The following is a 20,914-nucleotide window of genomic DNA, read 5'->3' as shown; positions in this document are numbered from 1 at the left end:
GATTTCGTGTCATAGTCATATCCTACGCCCTACACAGAGTGCATTCGCGCAATTGCACACCAGGATTTTACCATAATTTTTTTTGTTTGACGGCCGCTGCTGTGAAGGTCCACCTGCTAGCCTGGACTGGTCATCCGAATGAAACTTTGTGGAATAAGATGGAGAGCAAGACAAATTCCAGTTGCAGTTCCACACTATGGTCACAATGTAGGTTGGTTCAAAGTAAGTAATTTTTTCTCTTGGGCATGACTCCCTATACATGTACCTGAATATTTCTACTGCCTCAAGTTTGTGATCCAACTTTTGAGCAATCCCGCACTCATAGGACAAATTGTAGCGGCAAATGAAGCGTGTGTCATCAAATTTTAATCACTCTACTTCACAACTCCATTATTTTTGTGTTTGGCCTTATCAAAGAATTTTGAATAGTCTACTGTAACCCCATACCTTTTTTTTTTCCAGATTATTATCATCGTAAGAAATTCTAAACCCAAATTAATGCTAACTGTAAAAGTTCTCCAAATGGGAACTGAGGACACCCTTGGAAAAACAAAAACACAATATGGCATTACACACATCAGAACATATCATGCCCTCTTTGGTACAATACAAACAAGGAAAAGTAGAAATTACGCGGTGCGTAACATATGTCCCCGCCGGAAGTAGCATTTTGTAACAAAATGTGCAATATAGGTAAAAAATCAAGGTCAAAGGTCAAAGAAGTCAAAGGTCAAAATTCTGTGTAGTTTTGAAGCCCTCACCTAGTGCCATCACATAAAGCAAATAGAATCGAAATTGGGTTAGAAATGGCGAAGGAGTAGCATTTTGTAGCCAATGTACAAAATAGGTCAAAAATCAAGGTCAAAGGTCAAAGAAGACAAAGGTCAAAATTCTGTGTAGAAGTTTTGAAGCCCTCACCTAGTGCTATCACATAAAGCAAACGGAATCGAAATCGGGTTAGAAATGGCGAAGGAGTAGCATTCTGTAGCAAAATGCACAATATAGGTCAAAAATCAAGGTCAAAGGTCAAAGAAGTCAAAGGTCAAAATTCTGTGTAGAATTTTTGAAGCCCTCAACTAGTGCCATCATATAGAGCAAACGGAATCGAAATCGGGTTAAAAATGGCGAAGGAGTAGCATTTCGTAGCAAAATGTACAATATAGGTCAAAAATCAAGGTCAAAGGTCAAAGAAGTCAAAGGTCAAAATTCTGTGTAGAAGTTTTGAAGCCCTCACCTAGTGCCATCACATAAAGCAAACGGAATCAAAATCGAGTTAGAAATGGCGAAGGAGTAGCATTTTGTAGCAAAATGTACAATATAGGTCAAAAAATCAAGGTCAAAGGTCAAAGAAGTCAAAGGTCAAAATTCTGTGTAGAAGTTTTGAAGCCCTCACCTAGTGCCATCACATAAAGCAAACGGAATCGAAATCGGGTTAGAAATGGCGAAGGAGTAGCATTTTGTAGCAAAATGTACAATATAGGTCAAAGGTCAAGGTCAAAGGTCACGACTGAAATTCTGTGTAGAAGTTTCAAAGCTCCCATGTAGTGCTATCATATAAAGCAAACAGAATCAAAATTGGCTCATAAATGACAGAGAAGTAGCAAATTGAAGATTTTGATCACACACGGACGCACACACGGACACACGGACGGACGGACGGACGGACACACGGACGGACGGACGGACGGACGGACGGACGGACGGACGGACGGACACACGGACACACACACGTACGGAGCCCGTTTCATAGTCCCCTGCTCGAACTCGTTCGGCGGGGACAATTACGGCAAAATTTGCACAACAGTGACACTACAGAAGCAATGGAAGTTTGAAGGGGATCTGCGGGCGGAATTTCGAAGTTCAGACTGACCTGATCTGATGCCTTACTAATGTAGCTCTGAAAGCGATCGATGTCCAGTTTGCTGTCAAACACTGGCTTCTCTTCATCTCCACTGTGCTCCGCATCAGTTTCGTCACCAGACTCTGTACAGTTTGCATATCCCAAGTAAAAAAAGAGGAATTCTTGAATGTGTCAACACTACAAAAGCTGTACACTCTTACAATATTGCCACATTTAATTACTGTATACGCCGAATATTTCGCGAGGTTTTTATTTTCACGAATTTTGCGAGTCGGCTGCTATTCGCGAAATTAAAAACACGCGAAAATATTGATTCTAATGCCGATATGAATGTGACATACGCGTGTACATTTCTCCGTTCAGTACAGGATTCCACGATCGCGAATTTAACCACTCGCGGAAGTCCCGATTTGCGAAAATTTAGACTCGCGAAATATATGGCGTACACAGTAATAGCCAAAAGGAATTTTATACAAATGCATGGTGCCTCATAATTATTCATTACAGCTTGAGAAAATTCCACTAAGAAATTCAGTAATGGGAATGGTTGTAGATACACAGATGGCATTGTAAATTTCTGCCACACCTATACAGTGGATGCCGCTTTGGTTTATTGCCACTTGGTCTACTATCAGATGGTCTACTTCCCAGTTTGTCTAACACCCCTACAGCTAAACTCATTTGGTCTTCTATCACTTTCGTTTAATGCGCGTTTGGTCCTATTCTCACTTGGTCTAATGCCCAGTTTGGCTACTTATTGTTTTGTCCAATTTCCAGATGGTCTACATATGTAACTGCAGTTTTGTCTCCTTACTAAAGACTTTTTCCCATTTTGTCTAATAAACTGTGGGTATTAGACAAAGTGGGCATAACCCATCTGGAAGTAGACCAACTGGTAATGAGGCTAAGTGGCAATTGGACTAAATGTGACCGTGCATCACAAAATGAACAAAAAGTCGCACGCAGTGATTTTGTGTGAGGACTGAAAAGAGGTGAAATGGGTCAACCTTGCCAATCTTGAGTTTTTCATATTTTCTGAAAGAGCAAGTCTTATTCTGCATTATGTTAAAGTTTGGGATCATAAAACAAACAGAGAGCTGTGTTTTTCACAGTTTTTTCTGAAACACTTTATTGCTGAACAGTGATTGATTAGATGTTTCTTATAAAGTGAAGTCCCCTTTTCATTTCTTAAAAACCCTGGACACACTCTTCACTTTCAACTCTAATAACTTTTGAAAGGATAATGCTACTGCTGAAAATTGTCATTAATCATGCACAACATGTATTGATGAAGTATGCCTAATTTCAGCTTAATCTGATAATCCCTTCCTTATTATTGTTCCCGTGGTTAACACCATATTTTTTGTCCCATTCATGGCACAGCTAGCGTGGCTTAGAAAAGATTAAAGGGGATGGCTAGTAACCGATCAGTAGGAATCAGTGGGAATGCTGAGGGATGATTGTTCCAATCCTTGTGGGATTCATTTAAGAGTACATTATATATCTACTGTTGTGTGAAAATTATTTGCTTTAGAACGGTCTCATATTCAAGTAATGTGCAGATTAATACCCCGTCACTGACCAGGCACGCTAACCTGAAAACATTAAACTGCACATTACTTAAATATGAGACCATTCTGAAGCAAATAATTTTCACACAACAATAGAACTATAATGTAATCTTAAATGAATCCCACAAGGATTGGAACAATCATCCTCCAGCATTCCCACTGATTCCCACCGATCAGTTACTAGCCATCCCCTTTAAGTCCTTGAATAGACTCTTTATTTCAGAGCCTCTTTTCTCAGTTCACACTTTTCAAGAGTGTGTGCTTTCTTTCCAACATTTAGATATTAGGAGAGTCCATTTGAATTGAGTTATTCATCATTTTAAAGCTTAGAGTCTGCTCTTTTAGGATCTGCCCTTAACTAAAAATCCATGTCTGGCGACTTTTTGTTTGTTTTGTGGTGCAGGGTCACAAATGGTCATTAGACGAACTGGCTATGAAACGAAAACAGGATTAGACCATGTGGGTTGAGACTAAATGGCTATTAGACGAAGTGGGAGTAGACCAAGTGATAGATCACCTCCGCTTTGGTGAGAAAATTATCCATCTGAAAGTCACTAATGATCAGGGGTGAATCATGCATTGAACCTCATGTACACAAAGGATCACACTCCACCTCTCTGCATGAGCAGAACATAATTTCACATATTGCAGTCTAGTGCACTTTATCTACAACAAATTAACAATCTATTCACAAACCATCTAGGTACAGTTTTGAATATAGCATAAAATCTTTTATGAAATAAGCATATCAATCCCCGAAAATGAACAACTCACTGAATAAATGAGTAAAGGAAATGATAAATTATTGAAAGTTTCCATTACATAATACTGTAAAAGTGGAAATTTTCGCGATGCTGAAATTTTTGCGCATTTCGCGCAACCAGAAACTAGTGCGAATATAAAAGCACACAAATATTTTTGCTTGCTATTATGTTCACGTAATTGATGTTTTGATCCCGTGGAATTACAAACATGTGAAACTCTCTTACCCGGCAGAGTGCGAAAAATTACTCTCATGAAAATATCCACTTTTACAGTATTTGAAACTTGTCACTAATGATCAGGGGTGAACCATACATTGCACCTCATGTACACAAAGGATCACACTCAACCTCTCAGCACAAGCAGAGCATAATTTTAAATAGTGCAGTCTAGTGCACTAAAATTTAAAATCAGTTTTGAACAGAGCATGACATCTTTTATGAAATGAGCATATCGATCCGTGAAAATGAACAACTGACTGAATAAATGAGTAATTGAAATGACAAATCATTGAACGTTTATGTTTAGAATAAGGAGATGAATGGAAGGGTGACCAGCAATACTATGTGGCGGAGGCATAAAAAGAGGAATTGGGTAATACTAATAAATCAACATTTAGCAGATTCTTCACTGATATAACAATGTAATACCATGATAAATGAATGGATAAATAGCACAGAATAAAGAAAAAACAACAACTGCCATACACATGAAAGAATAAGATACAGACAATTCATTGTCTGCTGTAGGTTTACCTTCTTCCTCATGTTCCATGTCATTCAGAGCATGGGGATCCATGATGGAGTCACTCAGGACATCCAGGTGACTGGTATGAGGCTCAGTCTCACGGATGGGGCCTGCCCTCCTGAAGAAGAACAGATGAACAAACACACATAAACAAACATGCACACACACACGAACAAACAAACACCAAGAGAAATAAAAAAAAAAAAGATTGAGCATATCATTACCATGGATGAAACTGTTCAACATGAAAATTTTGAGAAAATACAGCTACGCATACAGAATCCTCATACCAATCTAATAAACAATGCAATGTAAAACAATAGTTCTAAGTATATATGCCTTTCCTTGATTGCCAAATTTGGAAAGATATCTACAATGTAAGTTCTATGCATGAACTCGTACAGGATCTCCTAATGTACAAAATCTATTTTAAGTGGCAGGAAATATAAGAAAGTATTAAACAGAAGTCATTCCATTGCCACTAATAACTGAACTTCCCATTCTGGATTAATGCTTTCCATGCAAACAGAGGGCATAAATGAAGTTAGCTCATTACCCCTCAAGGGGCCGGGCTTTTTTGGCTATGCTCAGGCCCGGGGGGGATGGATTCCCCCCCCCCCCCGAGATCTCGGCCATCGGTGGCGCGATCGCGATGAAATTTTGCATGCGTGAGACCTGCGTCATAATCTACAAGATTGTGTCATAAGATTTTTTGAAACAATCAATTTCTAATTTTAATTAATCAATTATGCAAATTAAGCTCAAGATCATATTTTAGCCTAATTAAAAGCATTGAGAGTCTAATTTTTGGTCTGTAAATCTGTTGCAGCATATTAAACGATTGTACATCACGAAAACTTCCAAAATTCATTTCAATTCTTATGTATTTTATTGTTTTCAGAATTTCTTATGTATTTCTTTGTTTTTCAACTTTTGTTTTTTCTTTGTTTTTTCATTGGAAATTGTCACTGACCACTTTTCTACCATAATTAGCACAAAACTAATCAATGAAAGTGATTAATTGTAAAAATAATCAGGTTTTTATGACTTTCACGACAGAGCACTGTTTTCCATAGGAAATGTACACAAAATCACAAAATTGTGCCCGTTTTGGGGCGACATTCCGTTACAAAAATGGGCGTGGCTTCGCAAAAGTACGCGCGGACGTCGCAAATTTGGTCTCAAAAGTTGCGCGAGACTTGAACAAACAAAGTCAAGAAGCCTCGCGACAAGGCCTTCTCGCGTAACAGAATTATAGCGCGAAACGTCGAGGGGGGGCGGATTCCGCCCCCCCCCCGGCCCTTTTAGGGTTAATAACACATTGTAATAACCATAAGCGCACTCGAACAACAAGATCTTGTCAATTTATTATTATTATCATTATTATTATTATTATTATTTTTTTTTTTTGCAGGGTACACGCATAGTACTCATAAACAAATTGCAGGGACACACAGCACTACCTTCTTTCGCCATCCGCCCCTGGTGCCCGAGTGACGTTGGGCATCCCGCGCAACCTCTTTGGGTCGTCATAGAACAGGTCCTTGACAACGGACATGACCCGGTCCGAGTGCGCCAGGGCATCGTTGAGCTGCTTCTCGTCGTAGAGAATCTCCCGCAGCAGGCCCACCTGGCTTCCCTCGCTCTGCGACCTCTCTTTCCTGGCTGTTTGGAAAGGTCAAAGGTGATTGAATGTCAAGTCACACTGTGCTCTACCACATTCAGTAGATCATGTATTTCGTTTCATGTAACACAGGTGCATTGTACATACATATTGTATCTAAAGTGGGAAATCAGTAATCTTTCTCTTGAAATTGTGTAACACTTAATTCCTTTTCACACAAGGTTGTTCTTGATCATGAATTTAACCACTCATGAAATTGTATTGCGAAAGACCAACTCACAAAACATAATTATGGTGTTTACAGTATGCATTAGTTCTCAACATTGAATGTTGAGGACGGGCTGATTTTGCCACAACACGCATTTCCCATAGACACCTGCCCGAGTGTACTTGGGACTTGTCCTCAGTGGATTAGGAATGTGCATTATTTGTAAGAATATCTGTAACTCTAATCAAGAGGAAAAGACAGCTCCTGGTTTTAGTCATGTGGTGAGAAAGGAAGATCTTGAAAACCTGATATTGACAGGAAAAATGAAAGGAGAGAAAGAGGGCGACAGAGATAGACATTCTTGGGAAATCTGCAGAAATGGGTGAACAGACATTGGACAGAGAATGGCATGGAAAACATCACAAGCTATGTTACATACAGCACAGGAAAGGGTAGCTTGGAAAACAATAATTGCCGACATTCTGAGAAGAACATAGCACATACAGAGAGAGAGAGAGAGAGAGAGTAACTCTACTCACAAATCTTCCTAAACTTTGTAGAAACCCATTGGGCACAGGATCATTTGGGTAACAAGAACTGTCCCTATTGAGGTATATAGTGTAAATGTTATGACCATTATTGTCACAATTTTTTTGGGGGGGAATTTTGTGTGTGTGCAAAGGGTCAAGATTGTCCCATAATTTCATGTTTATATAACTTGACCTTTACTATACATTTTACTCTCATCAAACAGAGTACAGTCAACCTTGCCTAGGTTGAATCTATTTAGACTGAAGAAATAGCTTCGACTGAGAGAAATGTGACTTTAATATGAGGGGTTAAAATCAATAAAATATAAAGAGATGAGGACTTGAAAAGACCTTCGACGTAGGTGATTTTTCCACTCATTCGAGGTCAACTTAAGCAAGGTTGACTGTATGTTGTACATTTTGTACCTGTCGTGAAATTCAATGTTCACTAACACACAAACTTTTTCTTTTTCATTTCTTGTCAGTTATGTCTCAGACTCCTCATCTTCTTTACCCGTTGAAGATTAGTCCAGAGTACATACTAAGACAGGTGTCTATGGGAATACCTGTTATGACAATATCAGCTCATTCTCAACAGGTTAAAGCTATCACACACCCTAAAGCAGATCTCACCAAAAAAAAAAAAAAAAAAAAAAAAAAAAAATGGGAAGTCCATAATGAATCTACAATATACACTTCATAATATTACTGACTAACTGTCTTTGCTGCACTACATAGAAAACAAGACAAGAAATTTGACAAATCAACCAGTTCATTTCCACTGTTAACAAGCATTCACAGCTCAACTGAGACAACTTGTATGACTTTCAAAATTTGCATTTGTCTGGACATTGTATACCCTGGCTAGTCAGTGGTCTACAGATGTGTATGGCAGCAAATAACATTGCCTTCACTGGGTCCAACAAATGAAAACAGAAAAAGAAAAAGAAAAAGAAAGTTCCAAAAGATTTATGTTACCTTTAATAAGTGCTTGCCTCCTGAGCTGTTCCCGAACGGCTTCAATATTGCTTGACTGGTGTACCTTATGACGCCGTTCCTTTGAGGTTGGAAGAAAGTTAGACAAAGGTGAAACACAATGAGACAAGACAAGTCGAGACAAAGCATCATAAGACAAGATTTTTAAAAAAAAAGAAGAGATTGAAGAAAAATAGTGTTAACTCACCAACTCTTCTCTGCTCAATTTATGCACTGTCAGATCACTGGTGGTGTCCTGTGCACATAATGTACAAATTGCAAAGAACAAAGTGGTAAACTGCTTGTTTGTTTCAGTACTGAAATTCAGGATTTGACAAATTTCTACAAGTATGAAATGGGCTAGAAGTACCCTTACTATAGAACATCTTCAAGAGTCTTGAACATTGGTTTGTTTGTTTTTTAAGTTGAGTAACAATAATAATCAATTACATAGCAAAAAAACAACACAGCTTTGGCTATGGTATGTATATAAAGTCTTAATTCTCCTATAGATACATCCTTCTTTTATCATGAAAAACAGTCACTTTAACAGCAAAGAGGGACAAGACAAGGGGAGGAGTGATCTAGCAAACAAAAGTGTATAGATGAAACATCAATCTGTGATGTGCGTCAGATTTCACAGCTTAAAAGGCGTATAAAAAAATACAGTATTTTGTATACAGTTACACCTCGATTATCCGGCCTCCTTTTATCCGGAAATCTCTATTATCCAGAAGCGTTCACGCAGTGAATGACTCTTTTTTTCATCCAAAAATTGAGAAAAAACAGTGACTTTAAACTCAATTAAAATTTCTACAAAACTCACACTTTTTACCTACAATATTCCCGACAGAACTAACATAAATTCACACCACATTATCATCGTAAAAGTAAGCAGTCATGATCTATAAATTCACCATAAGAACCACCGTTGCGGGGTATGCTACCTGCCTAGCTGCCAGTGCACTGGGACGGCAGCTTGGACGGCAGCTATATGATACATTAACATTGTGTCTCCCATATCCGGCCAATTCGCTTATCCGGATGAGCGCCGGTCCCGACATGGCCAGATAATCGAGGTCATACTGTACCTACCAGTATTTCAGTGATCAATACCCCATACTGCACAGTAGTTCCTTTCTTTTCTATACAATCACCAACAGGTTTCCACATTGCATTCCTTAAATCCACATCTAGTTAGAAAGCAGTCTACAATTGTATATGAGGCAGGCCATACTTCTCCAAAATATAATAAAATACAAACACTGTGTTTGACTAACAATTGAAGTGTGAGGAGTTATAAAAGTAGTTTCTCCCTTCCACATTTAAAAGAACAGTTTCACTGTATAGAACTCACTGCAAAATTTACAGTAACTCTGTAACATGTTGCAAAGACAAACAACACTACAATGTTGTACATGAAATTTATGGTAAACCCTGGTGGTGCTTGATTACTTACATCCCATTTTGGCAGCCTCCTCTGTTTTTTTCTGGACTTTCCTGACAGTGACTGAGAGCGTCGAGGTACCCGCACAAAGGACATTGTGGCAGAGGCCAAGTTCGCAGAGTTTAGTGTCGTGTGTACAGCTGCAGATAAGTTTTACATTCAACACCAAACAGAGCAAAAGAATGATAACTTTTACCCATTAAAAACAGAAAGAAAAATCACAATAATGCACATTGTGTACTGATTTTGAACCTTGAAAATCTAATTACTTATTCCCATAAACAAAAAAAGAAATAACAAAAGCTTTGTCAGTACACATCCATAATGGCCAAAAAAAAAAAAAATACTCAGTGAATAGGTGTCCAACAATAACCTCAAAGAAATTATATCAATATCGAATTCTGGTAGATGTCTAGATCATGTTTTGTAAAGTTCTGTAGAGCATTAATTGCTAAACTCATGCATTGAGATGGTGTAGATCTAGACCCCAAATCATGGTGCCTTACTGCCTAACATTCACAAATAACAACATAGTCATGGTACAAAATAGGTGTAGGAAACATTCATGCAAAATAACACAATTTTTGATTATGATATTGTACCATTCACTTCTAAATTCTGATCAATATATTAGTTAGATATTTAAAAGGAAAGGAGAGAAAAGAGAGGACATGTTATGTTGAAGTAACTCAATCATTCGTTAAGCAATTTACATTGTACATTACTAGCATTTTTAATCTATTTTGAACTTTCCAAGAGAGCTTAGCATTTTACTCTTTTACAGATTTGATGTGCACCTGTCTACAGGTGTGCTACAAAAAAAAAAAACAAAATACATGTACTGACTGTCAATGAGAGGGCTATCCATGTTTTGACCTGGGTAGCGCGTACATACATATATACCTGCGCACACTGAATGATTCTTAATTTGGAATATGCATAGATGAGGGTCAATTATCAATAGCTATTAAACAATGGGTAAAACTTGGTTCCCCCACACCACGAGTCTTTTACTGTACAAATTGATGATTTTTCTTGATTCTGTCAAGACGATTATGATGTATTTCAAAACCTCCATGAAATTTCTAAACTTAGATTGTGTGAAATAAGTGATTTTGAAACTGTGTAGAACCAATCTACATGTGCTAGCCGATCATCGCCTGTATAGTTGGCATCAAAGAGTATACAACCCCTGGGCACTCAGTAATGTGAATCGCAGAAAGATGAACAAAGAAAACCGTCTTTTCAAGAGCATGGTAACAGTCTGCTGGATAAAATGTGCAAGTTTAACATCTGGCATAAATTGATAGACCCTATTTGACACTAAGCATACCAATTCACAACATAATCGTGATAACAAATTAACATCCTTAGAAATCTAGGTCTATGGACAATTTAGAGCCAAATAGACTGAGCACTGCGAAATGACTTTCCTTAGGGTTAGCGGTTATAAGAGAGATAAAACTAGGGGAAAAATGAGCTCACAATTGTAGATACTGAATGACCTAAACTGGGGGGGGGGGGGGGGTGTGGGTCTATCAGACAGCCCTACGGCTACGCCATGTCGCTGCGCTGTATGGTAGCTCTACTACACATCGACCACCCTTTTTGAAACCAACCGCGTAATTTTGGTGCACAGAACGCTTAGTACGAACGGCACTACGCGCAGAGCACATAAAAATGTATTGGCTTTGACCGTTAACAGTTGATGAGGATGTGTGGGAAAACGCGAAAATTCACTGTTCATTAACATATTGGTTTTAATCAAGGACAAAATTTCGAATGAATATCTTAACCGAATTGTAATGTAACGTCAATGCATTTTCTAAAAAGCTTCGTACAACACAGTGTTCAATACAACTCGGTTTGTGTGCATTGTCAATGCAAAACAGCGGTCGCGGTTGATCTAAAAAAGGAGCGGCACCGCGGGGTACGGGGAGCTGAAAAGAGGCCACTCCAGTTCGACGGCTATATTTTTGCACTGAAAACTTCGAATTGAAAAGGGAACAACAGCATTTGATAGTGCTGGATTTTCTCAATCACGTAGGTCAAGTTTTTACGTGAATTTCAGTGTTAAATATTCTTACCAAGCAAATAAAAATTAGGTGGTCGATGAGATCAGGGCCCCGTCTTATAAAGCCTTCAAATCAAATCACAAGTCCCCAAATCAATCGCAACTTGCATTGCAGCACACAAAGCAAGTGCATTTCTACATGATTACCACAAGGCTTTATAAGACAGGCCCCAGTAGTAATCCTAACGTTAGGACTTATATTTAAGGATCCGGGCTAACTCGGCCCACGGGACAACTCGTCCCACCCGTCGAGGGTGGGCCGAGTTGTCCCACCCGTTGGTATCGATAGTGATCGTGAGCGCTTGTCTGTGTTTGAGGTTATTTTGTCTTTGTGACGTCTTTTTTAACCGTACCTTTTATGGAATTGTGCTCAGTGATTTCTGTAAAGAATATTTGCCAACTTTTGGGGGATACAACGACGTAAAAATGAAATTTCAGACGTTTTTATCGCGGTTTGCGATCCCCATAGGTTCACGTTTATTTCGCGCGGTGGGCTAACTCGGCCCAGCTAAGTTTTAGCTGTTGTTTTGTCAGTAAATCTCTGTAAAAATATCAATTTTATCATGTATGAAGGTGTATTCAGGGTTCCTTCAACTAATTTCATCTTCGAGGGAATTTAATTTTGCACATGTTTGGTGAAATGTGGGATATTTGTTCGCATGATTTCATCTTTGCCGTATCCGCACCGCACCGGTCTCGCCACCAGCAGCTCGCTCACGCATCACTGTGGCAGAGCTGAGCAGCGCCATGCCCATGCCCACTCTCGGCGAGGCACGGGGCGGCGCGGGGCACCCGCGCGAACGGCACAGAGGGAGCAGCCAGCCACTCCGTAAACGTCGCTACGGATACGGGCGGTGGTTGAAATTGGAGGAAAAGGCGTCATTTAACGTTGCTGCACTTCCCAATTTTCTCGCGTGAGTACTAAATTCTATGTAGTAGTCAGTTGGCATTTTCCTATCCATTGTCTTGAACTTTGAGCTGAGAGCTAGAGAGGGAGCAACTTGTTTCAACTCAACTGTGTTTTGCTGCAACGTCGCGTGAATTGGGCTGAGCTGGTGTGCTACCGCCAGCCAATGCCAAGGTGAAAGGGCAAGGGTTTCTGCTAAAGGCTGGGCATATAGGGGGTGGTTTGCTTGACTCTTTTTTTTCTGATTTTTTTTTTTTTTTTGGTCTTTTTTTTTTTTCTGATATTTCTTTTCCAGGATGACTCAATAATATGTATTCTAACCTCATGCAGTTTGCAGTTGTCATTTTGCTGTTTTTCTGTCTATCCCCCAGCATCAGCGTTATTATTATTATTATTGATTGATACTGAATTAAAAAAAAAAAAAAACACACACACACACCACACACATAAAATAACGATTTGGATTCATGCTGTATTATTGGCAATTATCACGTGACTCGGATGGCACTATTCGCTATGTTGGGACACTGCTCCTTAATTTACGAATATGTAGCATTTGTGAAATAAATATGAGTTTTAATATGTGAAAATGTCACTTTTTTGTGTCTGAAATGATTTACTAGTACTATGGTGAAGTCTGTTTTCAAAGTGATATTTATTCAATGTACTATAAAAACAGAAATACTGTTGTTACTGCTAATGATTGACAAATTGCCCTACACGTACATCGGTATAAATGTTTATGTAAATATGATGATTTATAGAGATAATTATTACATCGATGTAGGGCAATTTGTCAATCACTTGCATTAAAAAACATCTCGACGGAAGAATTTCATGAATTTGAAGAAATATTGTTATACCAGTACTGAAATGAATGGAATATATAACCTTGTAACGAAAGCAGCAGATAAAGCAATAGTAAATTACATTGTGATCGAAGTACATCTATGTAGCAACCTAACTTATCACTTTATCATTGAATTGTCATATAGACTGCACCTTGCTACTAACAATGAATACTATTGGCCCTGAAATTAATTTTACATTAGTACATGTATGTTCTTTCTTTCTTTTACGCCCAAGTACCAGGTATTACTTCTCTGGCAGGATAGACCAGTAAACTCTGTGGTATTGAATTGCATGCAGACTTGTGCAGGATGGATACTGCAAGTAGTAGTAGGGCCTGGTAGGGGAAAATATGACCAGGTAAGCTCTGAGATTGTAATGTAGTACTAGTTTTGGAACTACATTGCATTAAAGATCAAAAGTGGGATTTTTTTTTTGTAACACCTATAACTTTCGACAAAGCGTAACATTTGCTAATATTTCACATTTTTTCTTACCTGCGCCTAAAATTGTATTATGATGGCCTGCTATTATGTAGGCCCACGGTAAGACAGCAAACTTGAATTTGTTGAGCTTCTTGGCTATTTCATTCTTTTCAATCTCAGATCATTATATTTTGTTCAGTTTGTAATTGTATAGGTTCATAGGTTGACACACATTCTCATTGACCTGTATGCTGTTTCTTTTTATCGCCCTCATTCCTTTCCCATTCATGTGTTCATCCCTTTCACACCACACCTACTCTTTTGTTTAACATTCCATATTAAGTTCGGTAGTCCGAACTTAACTTCCCTTGTCCAGTCGGCCACTACGTTGGGATGTTCGACAGTGACATAGAAAAAGAAGAAATAAGTTCTCACCTCAGCTTGTTGACACCTTCGTCCAGTTTATTTTCATTTGTAGTCATAGTGAGTTGGTTTTTTACATTGTAGTTGGTCTCTTCCATTCCTGTTACTCTCAATTTCAATTTCAATTTACATGTATTTTCATATTTCTCATGAAAATAGTACAGACAAAATAAAAATGTACAGTAGTCTGTCTCAGCATGAAGTCAAAGGTGAGTTTAGAATTGGGCTATGGTACTAGAAATATGATGGGGCCTATACATACCAGCAAGTTTGTTCAGCTGTAACTTATACATGGAGAATAAGCTCATCAGGAGTCACATTCCAATAGGGCTCCTACTGAGAACCAGACTGTGTGACCATGGTAACCGGCAAGCTGCCACGTACAAGAATTCTGAAATCAGGTACAATAATGAAGGACTTGTGGAATGTAACAGGCAGGCTGATCAATACCTGCATTCCTGGTTAGGATCCCTCCGGAGTAGAAGAATAGACAAGGAAAAAAAGCAACAAGTTTACTACCAGGTACCCGGTATGCACTTGCGTGCCGTAGCTGCTAATAAGTTGTTGCTTTAAGGCTGCGGTCACATAGAAGTATACTATTCGGGTATTCGGGCTCGTTTTTCGAGGGCACGCGAATAGCTTGAATCGAATGATAGGATTTCCTCACACCGGTTCACATAGGAGGGCACTATTTGAAAGTACCGAATAGCTGCGAAAAGTATAGCAAAGTGGGAATCGAGCTTGTTCGATTTTCTTGCAGCGTATACCGTCTCTCGTTTATGAAATAATGACACTTTTGGTCTGGATTTGCCCTTTAGCAAAAATAAGCATGTAGACTGACATTCTGATGCAGTTTAGAAATTATATTAATAAGATTTGCTGGGATGTAGGAGGAAGAAATCCTCACTGCATGGGATGGTGAGTTGACGGTGCGGGTGATGGTGTACTCGGTGCCCGAATAGCGAATAGCGAATACTTCTATGTGAACGCAGCCTTAGGCTGCGTTCACATAGAAGTATTCGGTATACGGTATTCGCTATTCGCTATTCGCTATGCGCCGTCAAGTCGACCCAGTACACCATCACCTGCACCATCCGGATTTCTTCCTCGTACACAACCATCCCAGCAATCTTATTAAAAATTTCTAAACTGCATCAGAATGTCAGTCTACATGCTTATTTTTGCGAAAGGGCAAATTGAGGCCAAAATCGTCATCATTTCATAAACGAGAAATGGTATACGCTGTTCGAAAATCAAACAAGCACGATTTCCACTATACTATTCTATGCTATTCGGCATTTTCGAATAGTGCCCTCTTATGTGAACCGGTGTTGGGAAATCCTGTCGTTCGATTCAAGCTATATTTGTGTGCCCTCGAAAACGAGCACCGTATACCCGAATAGTATACTCCTATGTGAACGCAGCCTAAGACTGTAAGAGTATGTTTGAAAGAAGGTGGTGCGGTGCAGCATGTTGGGAAGTTCATTCCAATAACTAGGCCCATGGTGAACATAATACACAATGGATTTTTTGTTTTGTTTTGTTTTATTGTTTTTTGCGTAAATTGTTTCGGGTACATGGAAGGTGATATGCATCCTTCTGACATGTTGGATATTGGTCCTATTAGTTAATTTAGATATGTTAAGTTTACGTAAATTATGTTTATGACTTGAAGCATGTAGGACTAATGTTTACATAGCTATCCATGTGCAAATTCATAGAGCAAAAATCAACAAAACACTGATGTATACCCGGTACCTCCAACTTCATAATAAATGGGATCTGGCTTCTACACTGTGTAGCTATGGAGTAAGTTCCTGTTGGTTTGTGGGGCTGTCTCTGGTGTGCTTTGGATATCCTTTCAGTCCCTTATATGTTTTGCAAAGTCTCCATGGCCATGCCTCAATTTTGTAAGCTGCTCTTTTTTTTAATCTTTACTGTAATTCTTATTTTGACTATTTGTAATCATTTTGATTTATGGTTATTTGTCTTATACTGTATTGCAATCAGTGGAAAACCAATAAATACAAAAAAGATCAACAAAACACCTAACAATGATGCCAGAGCATTAATGTGACCAGAAACTAATTTTTTGTGTAGCTTTGGTTTGTTGTTGTTGTTTTGTGTAGCTTTCCATATTTGTAGTTTACTTTTCAGACATACCCCTAATGAATTATCCACATTTAGTTTTCCACACAACCTAATTCTCTCCACTCACCTCCACACCTACGTCCTCAAACTCTTTTGATCTGTTTCCATTCATGTTCAACTTCACCTTGTGATCACCTGTAGGCCCTACCTTTATTTTCCATCGGTTCCTTCGGTCCTCGGGTGAAACTACTTTCCTCCTTTCGTTTTTGGTTGATTTGTCTATCTTATGATTTTAATATGTAAATTAACTACCCTGGAAAAAGTAAGTGGGTAGAATTAAGAAAGAGTCTACCACAGGAACTGACCGAGAACAGATCTGCTTTCTTCAGCCCCTACAGCTATAGTGAATATTCAGTTTTGAGAGGACATTGTGTAGTTTTGCGGAGTGACTGAGCATAATGTTGGACACCGAAATGAGTGTTACAATAATGCAACATTTCATGAAGTGTATCTGGATTGACATATGTACAATAATCTCATTTCCTGCGATGCACCTCACCTGGGGCAGAGTTCATCAATTGGCAACTATCTGGTAAACTACATGTATGTTTTACAGGTAGGTCAAGAGGTGAAAATCTAGAAGAAAGCAAACTATCGACTGACGTAGACCTCTTAACTGAAGTAGGACTGAAGTCAGTGTCGTAATGGTTCCATGACATTTGCTCCTGCAACAATTGTTCACTTGAAATTCTGCATGCTAAACCAAACAAAAATTCTACGAAGGAGCATTACTCTAACCCTACTCCTATCACAATCCTAACCTTGATCCCAAGTCCTTGGAGAAAATGATACACCAGAGCAATTGTTACAAGGTCACAGGAACAAATGTTGTATTACCGTTATAACACACTATAAAATGTGGTGGAATTGAATTCACATTTTATGAATGCACACTATTCACTGATGATGAAGTGTGATGACTCTAAAAAAAAAAAATGATGTTTTTGTCACATATGCTTTTTAATCCATAGTACAGCGCTACTTGAGACTTTCTTTTTTATTAAAGATATCAAATTTGTCTACATTGAACATCAGTGTAGATATGCACACACTAGTTGTTCTATGTAAATATGAATTCGGAAAAAAAAAATACTGGTGTGCAATTCACATGAAGTATGCAGTGTTTCAAATCAAATCTCATTTGACACTTGACAAACACATTGATCACGCATAAGAAAAGAATGGGTTGATGGAAGAGTGAAAGAGAGACGGGGAAAGGAAGCGGAAATATTGGCAGTAGGCGATCTATAGAGCCAGACGAAGAATCATTAAAAAATACAGAACTTTACAATGCAGTTGTGGAAAGAAAGCTTTGTACACAGATGATACTTGGTAATGTGATAATTAAAAATGAAAGTATTACAGTGGACTCCCGTTATAACGAAGTCCTCGGGACCGGCAGTTTTCTTTCGTTATAACGAAATTTCGTTATAACCGGATGAATAAACAATAAGAATACATAGAGTTGATAATGTTGCGGCCCTAAATTTTATTTCGTTGTAACCGGAATTTCGTTATAACCGTGTTCGTTATAACGGGAGTGCACTGTATTTCAAGTCAAATGAGAATGTTCTGTTATTCAAGAAAAAAAAAATAGAGAGGAAATAATAAAGTAATAGATGTTAAAATGACAAAACAAAACAAAAAACATACTTTACATGCTCACATTAATATTATTCAACATTTGCTGTGATCTTACAGTCTTGGAAAGAGCAGTACCGGTACATTGTAATCAAGGGCAGGCAGGGCAACAGTCGAAAGGATGCAATGGCCACAAAACAACAGATTCTTTTGTGAAGGAAGATGAGAGCTTATATGCGTGACCTTACGGATGCCTACCAGTGCATGTTGTAATGTTTCTTTTGTGACCCTGCATGACTGCAAATTATGTAACACTTTGAGTACCGTGCTTGAGAAGGAAGACCATTTGAGGAGCTATTCATCTTTGCTGCTTGTTTAAAAAAAAAAATAAAATAAAAATGTGCATGAATTCAACAGTATGAGTGCAGGACAAGCAAGGATTTGAGAATTTTATAATCAGCCTTGTTTTGTACAAATAAATAAAAATGTAAAAGATTAACACATATAATAGGGATAAGGCATGGAAAAGATTAAGATATGTTTAAGTCCAAGTTTCGTTCAATAGATCATCACAGTATACATAACATAGATACAGTAGAGGGAGAGAGAGAGATTTACACTGTATATACAGTACATATATAAAAAGGAAATTACAAAAAAGAAAAAGAACTTGACGGTTGGCCATTATCGTGCAGGTACAGGTGGCAGAGGATTTTTCTCTTGAATTAGGGTATAACCCATGGCAAAAATGGCAATGTCATCAAAACAAAAACAATTCCTTTTTATTTTTGAAAGTACACACAAAAGGTAGGCCCTACAATCATAAACAAGGCCAATCTAGCTAGCACTACATTTCATTACCGGTTTCATGATATCAACCATTCAACCAAACCATCCATATCTACAGGTCAAATAACTGACCACTGGATATCAAACAATTTATTAATTTCCACGGTAATGCCCATAAACAGACTCACCCCTTGACTTTTGCTTGTTTGTTTTTATTAAGAAAAAAGGTAACATAAATTGGACGGAAATAACTTTTGAGTAGAACGCAGATCTATACATAAAATCAGCAACAACAACAGCAACAACAAAACATTTAACAGTTAAAATGAAATGCATATAATGACCTTCATGTAGTTCACATCGAATGATCTGCTACATAATTTGATTTCTTGTCTACTGGGGATACGGGTACGGAGTGGCTGGCTGCTCCCTCTGTGCCGTTCGCGCGGGTGCCCCGCGCGCCGCCCCGTGCCTCACCGAGAGTGGGCATGGGCATGGCGCTGCTCAGCTCTGCCACAGTGATGCGTGAGCGAGCTGCTGGTGGCGAGACCGGTGCGGTGCGGATATGGCAAAGATGAAATCATGCGAACAAATATCCCACATTTCACCAAACATGTGCAAAATTAAATTCCCTCGAAGATGAAATTAGTTGAAGGAACCCTGAATACACCTTCATACATGATAAAATTGATATTTTTACAGAGATTTACTGACAAAACAACAGCTAAAACTTAGCTGGGCCGAGTTAGCCCACCGCGCGAAATGAACGTGAACCTATGGGGATCGCGAACCGCGATAAAAACGTCTGAAATTTCATTTTTACGTCGTTGTATCCCCCAAAAGTTGGCAAATATTCTTTACAGAAACCACTGAGCACAATTCCATGAAAATTACGGTTAGAAAAGACGTCATAAAGACGAAATAAACTCAAAGACAGACGAGCGCTCACGATCACTATCGATACCAACGGGTGGGACAACTCGGCCCACCCTCGACGGGTGGGACGAGATGTCCCGTGGGCCGAGTTAGCCCGACCCCATATTTAATAGGACAATAGGTCCAACCATACACACAAGCAGGACGTCTGGTCGGGCTACTTATGACATGCATTCTAACGAGTGGGACTACACATAAACTTCTTCGTGACATTTAACGTTCCAGCCTCATCTAAACTTTACCAAACCAGTTATGCATGCAAAATTGAAACGAAGACAGATATTCAGAAAAAGAGTAGATGAACTCACATCAATCACTACTTTGTAATCACAGCAGTAGTATTTAAATATACTTTGAAGCGGTCTGAGGGGGAATAATCTTGCAAGACAGTCCAGTTTGAATTTAGTGACAACCTTCGCATGCTGGCGCCCTCTCCCGATAATATTACACCAAAACAACGTTACTGCATTTTTTTAGGTGTTCAGCCTCGTCATACCACCTGTCTGTGCCAACCGACTGGGTGACGACGACGCACAGGTTCCTACTGCATACATATTTCCATAGGCCTATACAAGTCCCGATACAAGTACAGAATACTCAGTGCTAGCAGTCTTTTCCTACAACTCCAGCCTACAGCAGTGCTGCTGCTGAAGCGTTACAGTCGTACACTTTCTACATGCATTTTAAATTGATGCCACCTGTTACTTCTTTGAGGTATTTTGTACTGTCTACTGCAGCAGGTTTCATCTTAATACTGATTTCCCAAATTTGTGTTCTTACACACATACACACGCCTAGTGTAGAAAAGGTAGTTTTCCCGCAAAAAGGAATAGGCTTTTCAGCCCCTAGAATACTCAGTGCAATAACTGCGATGATGTATTAGGGTTTTTGTCCACGGATTTGCAACAAAAAGTGTATAAACTTTTAGACTGAAACGATAGTTTCTATCGTTAATGTGACAGGCTATCTATACCAGTCAGTCTTTTCATGTATGATATAAGCCAGTGTCAGGACGTCTTGAGAACTGCAAACAATGCATTGTATCATTATTGAT

General features: G+C 38.8%; 1 protein-coding gene across 1 annotated transcript in view; it reads right to left on the bottom strand.

Moving 5' to 3' along the window:
- The window catches only part of LOC140236572 (uncharacterized), a 32,325-nt gene extending 12,059 nt beyond the window's left edge, over positions 1–20,266 (bottom strand). Inside the window, exons 1-8 of the mRNA XM_072316499.1 lie at positions 20,169–20,266; positions 9,738–9,865; positions 8,487–8,534; positions 8,282–8,360; positions 6,405–6,606; positions 4,950–5,059; positions 1,871–1,983; positions 72–144 (exon numbers count right to left, since the gene is read on the bottom strand). Coding sequence (XP_072172600.1) covers positions 72–144; positions 1,871–1,983; positions 4,950–5,059; positions 6,405–6,606; positions 8,282–8,360; positions 8,487–8,534; positions 9,738–9,821 — 709 coding nt within the window. The 5' untranslated portion in view covers positions 9,822–9,865; positions 20,169–20,266. The remainder of the gene's footprint in view (positions 1–71; positions 145–1,870; positions 1,984–4,949; positions 5,060–6,404; positions 6,607–8,281; positions 8,361–8,486; positions 8,535–9,737; positions 9,866–20,168) is intronic.
- Between the last annotated feature and the right edge of the window lie 648 nt (positions 20,267–20,914).

This window comes from Diadema setosum, chromosome 13 (assembly GCF_964275005.1).
Source record: "Diadema setosum chromosome 13, eeDiaSeto1, whole genome shotgun sequence".
Taxonomy (NCBI): domain Eukaryota; kingdom Metazoa; phylum Echinodermata; class Echinoidea; order Diadematoida; family Diadematidae; genus Diadema; species Diadema setosum.
Note: the sequence above shows the minus strand (reverse complement) of the source record. Positions and strands in the feature narration are given on the sequence as shown.